Source organism: Eucyclogobius newberryi, unplaced genomic scaffold (genome assembly GCF_026437365.1).
Source record: "Eucyclogobius newberryi isolate DKJ021-1_F unplaced genomic scaffold, fEucNew1.0.hap1 SCAF_169, whole genome shotgun sequence".
Taxonomy (NCBI): Eukaryota; Metazoa; Chordata; class Actinopteri; order Gobiiformes; family Gobiidae; genus Eucyclogobius; species Eucyclogobius newberryi.
In genome coordinates, this window is record NW_027315800.1 from 37,759 (window position 1) to 51,605 (window position 13,847).

The 13,847-nt window shown below is 52.9% G+C and overlaps 1 protein-coding gene across 2 annotated transcripts in view; it reads right to left on the reverse strand.

Moving 5' to 3' along the window:
* chodl (chondrolectin) overlaps nt 1-13,847 on the reverse strand; it is a 127,410-nt gene that overhangs the window by 17,063 nt on the left and 96,500 nt on the right. For both annotated transcript variants that reach the window (XM_072448477.1, XM_072448478.1), the window contains exon 4: nt 9,692-9,849. In XM_072448477.1, coding sequence (XP_072304578.1) covers nt 9,692-9,849 — 158 coding nt within the window. The remainder of the gene's footprint in view (nt 1-9,691; nt 9,850-13,847) is intronic.

Here is a 13,847-nt window from a genome sequence, read left to right on the forward strand (position 1 = left end):
GAACACGAGAACCAAGAGAACACGAGAACCAAGAGAACACGAGAACCAAGAGACCACGAGAACCAAGAGAACACGAGAACCAAGAGAACACGAGAACCAAGAGAACACGAGAACCAAGCGAACACGAGAACCAAGAGAACACGAGAACCAAGAGAACACGAGAACCAAGAGAACACGAGAACCAAGAGAACACGAGAACCAAGAGAACACGAGAACCAAGAGAACACGAGAACCAAGAGAACACGAGAACCAAGAGAACACGAGAACCAAGAGAACACGAGAACCAAGAGAACACGAGAACCAAGAGACCACGAGAACCAAGAGAACACGAGAACCAAGAGAACACGAGAACCAAGAGAACACGAGAACCAAGAGAACACGAGAACCAAGCGAACACGAGAACCAAGAGAACACGAGAACCAAGAGAACACGAGAACCAAGAGAACACGAGAACCAAGAGAACACGAGAACCAAGAGAACACGAGAACCAAGAGAACACGAGAACCAAGAGAACACGAGAACCAAGAGACCACGAGAAACAAGAGACCAAGAGACCACGAGAACCAAGAGACCACGAGAACCCAGAGAACACGAGAACCAAGAGAACACGAGAACCAAGAGACCACGAGAACCAAGAGACCACGAGAACCAAGAGACCACGAGGACCAAGAGACCACGAGGACCAAGAGACCACGAGAACCAAGAGACCACGAGAAACAAGAGACCACGAGGACCAAGAGACCACGAGGACCAAGAGACCACGAGAACCCAGAGAACACGAGAACCAAGAGAACACGAAAACCAAGAGACCACAAGAACCAAGAGAACACGAGAACGCCAGAGACGACGAGAACCAAGAGAACACGAGAACAGAGAGAACACGAGAACCAAGAGACCACCAGAACCAAGATACCACGAGAACCAAGATACCACGAGAACCCCAGAGACCACGAAAACCAAGAGAACATGAGAACCCAAGAGACCACGAGAACCAAGAGACCACGAGAACCCAGAGACCACGAGAACCAAGAGAACACGAGAACCAAAAAACCACGAGAATCAAGATACCACGAGAACCAAGAGACCACGAGAACCAAGAGACCAAGAGACCACGAGAACCAAGAGAACACGAGAACCAAGAGAACACGAGAACCAAGAGACCAGGAGAACCAAGATACCAGGAGAACCAAAAGACCAGGAGAACCAAGAGACCAAGAGACCAAGAGAACACGAGAACCAAGAGAACACGAGAACCAAGAGAACACGAGAACCAAGAGAACACGAGAACCAAGAGAACACGAGAACCAAGAGAACACGAGAACCAAGAGAACACGAGAACCAAGAGAACACGAGAACCAAGCGAACACGAGAACCAAGAGAACACGAGAACCAAGAGAACACGAGAACCAAGAGAACACGAGAACCAAGAGAACACGAGAACCAAGAGAACACGAGAACCAAGCGAACACGAGAACCAAGCGAACACGAGAACCAAGAGAACACGAGAACCAAGAGAACACGAGAACCAAGAGAACACGAGAACCAAGAGAACACGAGAACCAAGAGAACACGAGAACCAAGAGAACACGAGAACCAAAAGACCACGAGAAACAAGAGACCAAGAGACCACGAGAACCAAGAGACCACGAGAACCCAGAGAACACGAGAACCAAGAGAACACGAGAACCAAGAGACCACGAGAACCAAGAGACCACGAGAACCAAGAGACCACGAGGACCAAGAGACCACGAGAACCAAGAGACCACGTGAAACAAGAGACCACGAGGACCAAGAGACCACGAGGACCAAGAGACCACGAGAACCCAGAGAACACGAGAACCAAGAGAACACGAAAACCAAGAGACCACAAGAACCAAGAGAACACGAGAACGCCAGAGACGACGAGAACCAAGAGAACACGAGAACCAAGAGACCACGAGAACCAAGAGACCACCAGAACCAAGATACCACGAGAACCAAGATACCACGAGAACCCCAGAGACCACGAAAACCAAGAGAACATGAGAACCCAAGAGACCACGAGAACCAAGAGACCACGAGAACCCAGAGACCACGAGAACCAAGAGAACACGAGAACCAAGAAACCACGAGAATCAAGATACCACGAGAACCAAGAGACCACGAGAACCAAGAGACCAAGAGACCACGAGAACCAAGAGAACACGAGAACCAAGAGAACACGAGAACCAAGAGACCAGGAGAACCAAGATACCAGGAGAACCAAAAGACCAGGAGAACCAAGAGACCAAGAGACCACGAGAACCAAGAGAACACGAGAACCCCAAACCCCAAAGACCACGAGAACCCAAGAGACCACGAGAACCAAGAGACCACGAGCACCAAGAGACCACGAGAACCCAGAGACCACGAGAACCAAGAGAACACGAGAACCATGAGAACACGAGAACCCCAGAGACCACGAGAACCAAGAGAACACGAGAACGCCAGAGACCACAAGAACCAACTGAACACGAGAACCAAGAGACCACGAGAACCAAGAGACCACCAGAACCAAGATACCAAGAGAACCAAGATACCACGAGAACCCCAGTGACCACGAGAACCAAGAGAACACGAGAACCAAGAGAACACGGGAACAAAGAGAACACAATAACCAAGAGAACACGAGAACCCCAGAGACCACAAGAACCACGAGACCAAGAGACCACGAGAACCAAGAGAACTCGAGAACCCAGAGAACACGAGAACCCCAGAGACCACGAGAACCAAGAGAACACGAGAACCAAGAGAACACGAGAACCAAGAGAACACGAGAACCAAGAGACCACGAGAACCAAAGAACACGAGAACCAAGCGAACACGAGAACCAAGAGAACACGAGAACCAAGAGAACACGAGAACCAAGAGAACACGAGAACCAAGAGAACACGAGAACCAAGAGAACACGAGAACCAAGAGAACACGAGAACCAAGAGAACACGAGAACCAAGAGAACACGAGAACCAAGAGAACACGAGAACCAAGCGAACACGAGAACCAAGAGAACACGAGAACCAAGAGAACACGAGAACCAAGAGAACACGAGAACCAAGAGAACACGAGAACCAAGAGAACACGAGAACCAAGAGAACACGAGAACCAAGCGAACACGAGAACCAAGAGAACACGAGAACCAAGAGAACACGAGAACCAAGAGAACACGAGAACCAAGAGAACACGAGAACCAAGAGAACACGAGAACCAAGAGAACACGAGAACCAAGAGAACACGAGAACCAAAAGACCACGAGAAACAAGAGACCAAGAGACCACGAGAACCAAGAGACCACGAGAACCCAGAGAACACGAGAACCAAGAGAACACGAGAACCAAGAGACCACGAGAACCAAGAGACCACGAGGACCAAGAGACCACGAGAACCAAGAGAACACGAGAACCAAGAGAACACGAGAACCCAGAGAACACGAGAACCAAGAGACCACGAGAACCAAGAGACCACGAGGACCAAGAGACCACGAGAACCAAGAGACCACGAGAAACAAGAGACCACGAGGACCAAGAGACCACGAGGACCAAGAGACCACGAGAACCCAGAGAAAACGAGAACCAAGAGAACACGAAAACCAAGAGACCACAAGAACCAAGAGAACACGAGAACGCCAGAGACGACGAGAACCAAGAGAACACGAGAACCAAGAGACCACGAGAACCAAGAGACCACCAGAACCAAGATACCACGAGAACCAAGATACCACGAGAACCCCAGAGACCACGAAAACCAAGAGAACATGAGAACCCAAGAGACCACGAGAACCAAGAGACCACGAGAACCCAGAGACCACGAGAACCAAGAGAACACGAGAACCAAGAAACCACGAGAATCAAGATACCACGAGAACCAAGAGACCACGAGAACCAAGAGACCAAGAGACCACGAGAACCAAGAGAACACGAGAACCAAGAGAACACGAGAACCAAGAGACCAGGAGAACCAAGATACCAGGAGAACCAAAAGACCAGGAGAACCAAGAGACCAAGAGACCAAGAGACCACGAGAACCAAGAGAACACGGGAACCCCAAACCCCAAAGACCACGAGAACCCAAGAGACCACGAGAACCAAGAGACCACGAGCACCAAGAGACCAGGAGAACCCAGAGACCACGAGAACCAAGAGAACACGAGAACCATGAGAACACGAGAACCCCAGAGACCACGAGAACCAAGAGAACACGAGAACGCCAGAGACCACAAGAACCAACTGAACACGAGAACCAAGAGACCACGAGAACCAAGAGACCACCAGAACCAAGATACCAAGAGAACCAAGATACCACGAGAACCCCAGTGACCACGAGAACCAAGAGAACACGAGAACCAAGAGAACACGGGAACAAAGAGAACACAATAACCAAGAGAACACGAGAACCCCAGAGACCACGAGAACCACGAGACCAAGAGACCACGAGAACCAAGAGAACTCGAGAACCCAGAGAACACGAGAACCCCAGAGACCACGAGAACCAAGAGAACACGAGAACCAAGAGAACACGAGAACCAAGAGAACACGAGAACCAAAGAACACGAGAACCAAGCGAACACGAGAACCAAGAGAACACGAGAACCAAGAGAACACGAGAACCAAGAGAACACGAGAACCAAGAGAACACGAGAACCAAGAGAACACGAGAACCAAGAGAACACGAGAACCAAGAGAACACGAGAACCAAGCGAACACGAGAACCAAGAGAACACGAGAACCAAGAGAACACGAGAACCAAAGAACACGAGAACCAAGCAAACACGAGAACCAAGAGAACACGAGAACCAAGAGAACACGAGAACCAAGAGAACACGAGAACCAAGAGAACACGAGAACCAAGAGAACACGAGAACCAAGAGAACACGAGAACCAAGAGAACACGAGAACCAAGAGAACACGAGAACCAAGAGAACACGAGAACCAAAGAACACGAGAACCAAGAGAACACGAGAACCAAGAGAACACGAGAACCAAGAGAACACGAGAACCAAGAGAACACGAGAACCAAGAGAACACGAGAACCAAAAGACCACGAGAAACAAGAGACCAAGAGACCACGAGAACCAAGAGACCACGAGAACCCAGAGAACACGAGAACCAAGAGAACACGAGAACCAAGAGACCACGAGAACCAAGAGACCACGAGGACCAAGAGACCACGAGGACCAAGAGACCACGAGAACCAAGAGACCACGAGAAACAAGAGACCACGAGGACCAAGAGACCACGAGGACCAAGAGACCACGAGAACCCAGAGAACACGAGAACCAAGAGAACACGAAAACCAAGAGACCACAAGAACCAAGAGAACACGAGAACGCCAGAGACGACGAGAACCAAGAGAACACGAGAACCAAGAGACCATGAGAACCAAGAGACCACCAGAACCAAGATACCACGAGAACCAAGATACCACGAGAACCCCAGAGACCACGAGAACCAAGAAAACACGAGAACCAAGAGAACACGAGAACCAAAAGAACACGATATCCAAGAGAAAACGAGAACCCCAGAGACCACGAAAACCAAGAGAACATGAGAACCCAAGAGACCACGAGAACCAAGAGACCACGAGAACCCAGAGACCACGAGAACCAAGAGAACACGAGAACCAAGAAACCACGAGCATCAAGATACCACGAGAACCAAGAGACCACGAGAACCAAGAGACCAAGAGACCAGGAGAACCAAGAGACCAAGAGACCAAGAGACCACGAGAACCAAGAGACCACGAGAACCCAGAGAACACGAGAACCCCAAACCTCAAAGACCACGAGAACCCAAGAGACCACGAGAACCAAGAGACCACGAGCACCAAGAGACCACGAGAACCCAGAGACCACGAGAACCAAGAGAACACGAGAACCATGAGAACACGAGAACCCCAGAGACCACGAGAACCAAGAGAACACGAGAACGCCAGAGACCACAAGAACCAACTGAACACGAGAACCAAGAGACCACGAGAACCAAGAGACCACCAGAACCAAGATACCAAGAGAACCAAGATACCACGAGAACCCCAGTGACCACGAGAACCAAGAGAACACGAGAACCAAGAGAACACGGGAACAAAGAGAACACAATAACCAAGAGAACACGAGAACCCCAGAGACCACGAGAACCACGAGACCAAGAGACCACGAGAACCAAGAGAACTCGAGAACCCAGAGAACACGAGAACCCCAGAGACCACGAGAACCAAGAGAACACGAGAACCAAGAGAACACGAGAACCAAGAGAACACGAGAACCAAGAGAACACGAGAACCAAGCGAACACGAGAACCAAGAGAACACGAGAACCAAGAGAACACGAGAACCAAGAGAACACGAGAACCAAGAGAACACGAGAACCAAGAGAACACGAGAACCAAGAGAACACGAGAACCAAGCGAACACGAGAACCAAGAGAACACGAGAACCAAGAGAACACGAGAACCAAGAGAACACGAGAACCAAGAGAACACGAGAACCAAGAGAACACGAAAACCAAGAGAACACGAGAACCAAAAGACCACGAGAAACAAGAGACCAAGAGACCACGAGAACCAAGAGACCACGAGAACCCAGAGAACACGAGAACCAAGAGAACACGAGAACCAAGAGACCACGAGAACCAAGAGACCACGAGGACCAAGAGACCACGAGGACCAAGAGACCACGAGAACCAAGAGAACACGAGAACCCAGAGAACACGAGAACCAAGAGAACACGAAAACCAAGAGACCACGAGAACCCAGAGAACACGAGAACCAAGAGAACACGAAAACCAAGAGACCACAAGAACCAAGAGAACACGAGAACGCCAGAGACGACGAGAACCAAGAGAACACGAGAACCAAGAGACCACGAGAACCAAGAGACCACCAGAACCAAGATACCACGAGAACCAAGATACCACGAGAACCCCAGAGACCACGAAAACCAAGAGAACATGAGAACCCAAGAGACCACGAGAACCAAGAGACCACGAGAACCCAGAGACCACGAGAACCAAGAGAACACGAGAACCAAGAAACCACGAGAATCAAGATACCACGAGAACCAAGAGACCACGAGAACCAAGAGACCAAGAGACCACGAGAACCAAGAGAACACGAGAACCAAGAGAACACGAGAACCAAGAGACCAGGAGAACCAAGATACCAGGAGAACCAAAAGACCAGGAGAACCAAGAGACCAAGAGACCAAGAGACCACGAGAACCAAGAGAACACGAGAACCCCAAACCCCAAAGACCACGAGAACCCAAGAGACCACGAGAACCAAGAGACCACGAGCACCAAGAGACCAGGAGAACCCAGAGACCACGAGAACCAAGAGAACACGAGAACCATGAGAACACGAGAACCCCAGAGACCACGAGAACCAAGAGAACACGAGAACGCCAGAGACCACAAGAACCAACTGAACACGAGAACCAAGAGACCACGAGAACCAAGAGACCACCAGAACCAAGATACCAAGAGAACCAAGATACCACGAGAACCCCAGTGACCACGAGAACCAAGAGAACACGAGAACCAAGAGAACACGGGAACAAAGAGAACACAATAACCAAGAGAACACGAGAACCCCAGAGACCACGAGAACCACGAGACCAAGAGACCACGAGAACCAAGAGAACTCGAGAACCCAGAGAACACGAGAACCCCAGAGACCACGAGAACCAAGAGAACACGAGAACCAAGAGAACACGAGAACCAAGAGAACACGAGAACCAAGAGAACACGAGAACCAAGCGAACACGAGAACCAAGAGAACACGAGAACCAAAGAACACGAGAACCAAGCGAACACGAGAACCAAGAGAACACGAGAACCAAGAGAACACGAGAACCAAGAGAACACGAGAACCAAGAGAACACGAGAACCAAGAGAACACGAGAACCAAGAGAACACGAGAACCAAGAGAACACGAGAACCAAGAGAACACGAGAACCAAGAGAACACGAGAACCAAGCGAACACGAGAACCAAGAGAACACGAGAACCAAGAGAACACGAGAACCAAAGAACACGAGAACCAAGCAAACACGAGAACCAAGAGAACACGAGAACCAAGAGAACACGAGAACCAAGAGAACACGAGAACCAAGAGAACACGAGAACCAAGAGAACACGAGAACCAAGAGAACACGAGAACCAAGAGAACACGAGAACCTAGAGAACACGAGAACCAAAGAACACGAGAACCAAGAGAACACGAGAACCAAGAGAACACGAGAACCAAGAGAACACGAGAACCAAGAGAACACGAGAACCAAGAGAACACGAGAACCAAAAGACTACGAGAAACAAGAGACCAAGAGACCACGAGAACCAAGAGACCACGAGAACCCAGAGAACACGAGAACCAAGAGAACACGAGAACCAAGAGACCACGAGAACCAAGAGACCACGAGAACCAAGAGACCACGAGGACCAAGAGACCACGAGAACCAAGAGACCACGAGAAACAAGAGACCACGAGGACCAAGAGACCACGAGGACCAAGAGACCACGAGAACCCAGAGAACACGAGAACCAAGAGAACACGAAAACCAAGAGACCACAAGAACCAAGAGAACACGAGAACGCCAGAGACGACGAGAACCAAGAGAACACGAGAACCAAGAGACCACGAGAACCAAGAGACCACCAGAACCAAGATACCACGAGAACCAAGATACCACGAGAACCCCAGAGACCACGAGAACCAAGAAAACACGAGAACCAAGAGAACACGAGAACCAAAAGAACACGATATCCAAGAGAAAACGAGAACCCCAGAGACCACGAAAACCAAGAGAACATGAGAACCCAAGAGACCACGAGAACCAAGAGACCACGAGAACCCAGAGACCACGAGAACCAAGAGAACACGAGAACCAAGAAACCACGAGAATCAAGATACCACGAGAACCAAGAGACCACGAGAACCAAGAGACCAAGAGACCACGAGAACCAAGAGAACACGAGAACCAAGAGAACACGGGAACCAAGAGACCAGGAGAACCAAGATACCAGGAGAACCAAAAGACCAGGAGAACCAAGAGACCAAGAGACCAAGAGACCACGAGAACCAAGAGACCACGAGAACCCAGAGAACACGAGAACCCCAAACCTCAAAGACCACGAGAACCCAAGAGACCACGAGAACCAAGAGACCACGAGCACCAAGAGACCACGAGAACCCAGAGACCACGAGAACCAAGAGAACACGAGAACCATGAGAACACGAGAACCCCAGAGACCACGAGAACCAAGAGAACACGAGAACGCCAGAGACCACAAGAACCAACTGAACACGAGAACCAAGAGACCACGAGAACCAAGATACCAAGAGAACCAAGATACCACGAGAACCCCAGTGACCACGAGAACCAAGAGAACACGAGAACCAAGAGAACACGGGAATAAAGAGAACACAATAACCAAGAGAACACGAGAACCCCAGAGACCACGAGAACCACGAGACCAAGAGACCACGAGAACCAAGAGAACTCGAGAACCCAGAGAACACGAGAACCCCAGAGACCACGAGAACCAAGAGAACACGAGAACCAAGAGACCACGAGAACCAAGAGACCACGAGAACCAAGAGACCACGAGAACCAAGAGAACACGAGAACCCCAGCGACCACGAGAACCTAGAGAATACAGTTCTCGGTAGCAGTAATAAAAGTACCTTTGTGATATTTGCAGATGAAGTTGTGTTTCATGTTGCAGCGGTCGTCGTTCCATTGGTGCAGATAAGCCCCACCCACTCCAGGAAGTGCAGTGGGCTGATGATACATGACGACGCAGGCCTCGCCTCCACATGACGGCTCGTCTTCATACCAGTGTCTGTGGAACACGGGTCAGGACACGAGAACACGGGTCAGGACACGAGAACACGGGTCAGGACACGAGAACACGGGTCAGGACACGAGAACACGGGTCAGGACACGAGAACACGGAACGCGGGTCAGGACACGAGAACACGGGTCAGGACACGAGAAAACGGGTCAGGACACGAGAACACGGAACGCGGGTCAGGACACGAGAACACGGGTCAGGACACGGGAACACGGGTCAGGACACGAGAACACGGGTCAGGACACGAGAACACGGGTCAGGACACGAGAATGCGGGTCAGGACACGGGAACACGGGTCAGGACAGGAGAACACGGGTCAGGACACGAGAACACGGAACGCGGGTCAGGACAAGAGAACACGGGTCAGGACACGAGAACACGGGTCAGGACACGAGAACACGGGTCAGGACACGAGAACACGGGTCAGGACAGGAGAACACGGGTCAGGACACGAGAACACGGAACGCGGGTCAGGACACGAGAACACGGGTCAGGACAAGAGAACACGGGTCAGGACACGAGAACACGGGTCAGGACACGAGAACACGGGTCAGGACACGAGAACACGGGTCAGGACACGAGAACACGGATAGGGATACGAGAACGCGGATCTGGACACGAGAACACGGGTCAGAACACGAGAACACGGAACGCGGGTCAGGACACGGGAACACGGGTCAGGACACGAGAAAACGGGTCAGGACACGAGAACACGGAACGCGGGTCAGGACACGAGAACACGGGTCAGGACACGGGAACACGGGTCAGGACACGAGAACACGGGTCAGGACACGAGAACACGGGTCAGGACACGAGAACACGGGTCAGGACACGAGAACACGGATCTGGACACGAGAACACGGGTCAGAACACGAGAATACGGAACGCGGGTCAGGACACGAGAACACGGGTCAGGACACGAGAACACGGGTCAGGACACGAGAACACGGAATGCGGGTCAGGACACGAGAACACGGGTCAGGACACGAGAAAACGGGTCAGGACACAAGAACACGGAACGCGGGTCAGGACACGAGAACACGGGTCAGGACACGGGAACACGGGTCAGGACACGAGAACACGGGTCAGGACACGAGAACACGGGTCAGGACACGAGAATGCGGGTCAGGACACGGGAACGCGGGTCAGGACACGAGAACACGGAACGCGGGTCAGGACACGAGAACACGGGTCAGGACAAGAGAACACGGGTCAGGACACGAGAACACGGATAGGGATACGAGAACGCGGATCTGGACACGAGAACACGGGTCAGAACACGAGAACACGGAACGCGGGTCAGGACACGGGAACACGGGTCAGGACACGAGAAAACGGGTCAGGACACGAGAACACGGAACGCGGGTCAGGACACGAGAACACGGGTCAGGACACGAGAAAACGGGTCAGGACACGAGAACACGGAACGCGGGTCAGGACACGAGAACACGGGTCAGGACACGAGAACACGGATCTGGACACGAGAACACGGGTCAGAACACGAGAATACGGAACGCGGGTCAGGACACGAGAAAACGGGTCAGGACACGAGAACACGGAACGCGGGTCAGGACACGAGAACACGGGTCAGGACACGAGAAAACGGGTCAGGACACGAGAACACGGAACGCGGGTCAGGACACGAGAACACGGGTCAGGACACGGGAACACGGGTCAGGACACGAGAACACGGGTCAGGACACGAGAACACGGGTCAGGACACGAGAATGCGGGTCAGGACACGGGAACACGGGTCAGGACAGGAGAACACGGGTCAGGACACGAGAACACGGAACGCGGGTCAGGACACGAGAACACGGGTCAGGACACGAGAACACGGGTCAGGACACGAGAACACGGGTCAGGACACGAGAACACGGATAGGGATACGAGAACGCGGATCTGGACACGAGAACACGGGTCAGAACACGAGAACACGGAACGCGGGTCAGGACACGGGAACACGGGTCAGGACACGAGAAAACGGGTCAGGACACGAGAACACGGAACGCGGGTCAGGACACGAGAACACGGGTCAGGACACGGGAACACGGGTCAGGACACGAGAACACGGGTCAGGACACGAGAACACGGGTCAGGACACGAGAATGCGGGTCAGGACACGGGAACACGGGTCAGGACAGGAGAACACGGGTCAGGACACGAGAACACGGAACGCGGGTCAGGACACGAGAACACGGGTCAGGACACGAGAACACGGGTCAGGACACGAGAACACGGGTCAGGACACGAGAACACGGGTCAGGACACGAGAACACGGGTCAGGACACGAGAACACGGAACGCGGGTCAGGACACGAGAACACGGGTCAGGACACGAGAAAACGGGTCAGGACACGAGAACACGGAACGCGGGTCAGGACACGAGAACACGGGTCAGGACACGGGAACACGGGTCAGGACACGAGAACACGGGTCAGGACACGAGAATGCGGGTCAGGACACGGGAACACGGGTCAGGACAGGAGAACACGGGTCAGGACACGAGAACACGGAACGCGGGTCAGGACACGAGAACACGGGTCAGGACAAGAGAACACGGGTCAGGACACGAGAACACGGGTCAGGACACGAGAACACGGGTCAGGACACGAGAACACGGGTCAGGACACGAGAACACGGAACGCGGGTCAGGACACGGGAACACGGGTCAGGACACGAGAAAACGGGTCAGGACACGAGAACACGGAACGCGGGTCAGGACACGAGAACACGGGTCAGGACACGGGAACACGGGTCAGGACACGAGAACACGGGTCAGGACACGAGAACACGGGTCAGGACACGAGAACACGGGTCAGGACACGAGAACACGGATCTGGACACGAGAACACGGGTCAGAACACGAGAATACGGAACGCGGGTCAGGACACGAGAAAACGGGTCAGGACACGAGAACACGGAACGCGGGTCAGGACACGAGAACACGGGTCAGGACACGAGAAAACGGGTCAGGACACGAGAACACGGAACGCGGGTCAGGACACGAGAACACGGGTCAGGACACGAGAACACGGGTCAGGACACGAGAATGCGGGTCAGGACACGGGAACACGGGTCAGGACAGGAGAACACGGGTCAGGACACGAGAACACGGAACGCGGGTCAGGACACGAGAACACGGGTCAGGACAAGAGAACACGGGTCAGGACACGAGAACACGGGTCAGGACACGAGAACACGGGTCAGGACACGAGAACACGGGTCAGGACACGAGAACACGGATAGGGATACGAGAACGCGGATCTGGACACGAGAACACGGGTCAGAACATGAGAACACGGAACGCGGGTCAGGACACGGGAACACGGGTCAGGACACGAGAAAACGGGTCAGGACACGAGAACACGGAACGCGGGTCAGGACACGAGAACACGGGTCAGGACACGAGAACACGGGTCAGGACACGAGAATGCGGGTCAGGACACGGGAACACGGATAAGGATACGAGAACGCGGATCTGGACACGAGAACACGGGTCAGAACACGAGAACACGGGTCAGGACACGAGAACACGGAACGCGGGTCAGGACACGAGAACACGGGTCAGGACAAGAGAACACGGGTCAGGACACGAGAACACGGAACGCGGGTCAGGACACGAGAACACGGGTCAGGACACGAGAACACGGAACGCGGTCAGGACACGAGAACGCGGGTCAGGACACGAGAACACGGAACACGGGTCAGGACACGAGAACACGGGTCAGGACACGAGAACACGGAACGCCCGTCAGGACATGAGAACACGGGTCAGGACACGAGAACACGGAACGCCCGTCAGGACATGAGAACACGGGTCAGGACACGAGAACACGGAACGCCCGTCAGGACATGAGAACACGGGTCAGGACACGAGAACATGGGTCAGGACACGAGAACACGGAACGCGGTCAGGACACGAGAACGCGGATCAGGACACGAGAACACGGAACACGGGTCAGGACACGAGAACACGGGTCAGGA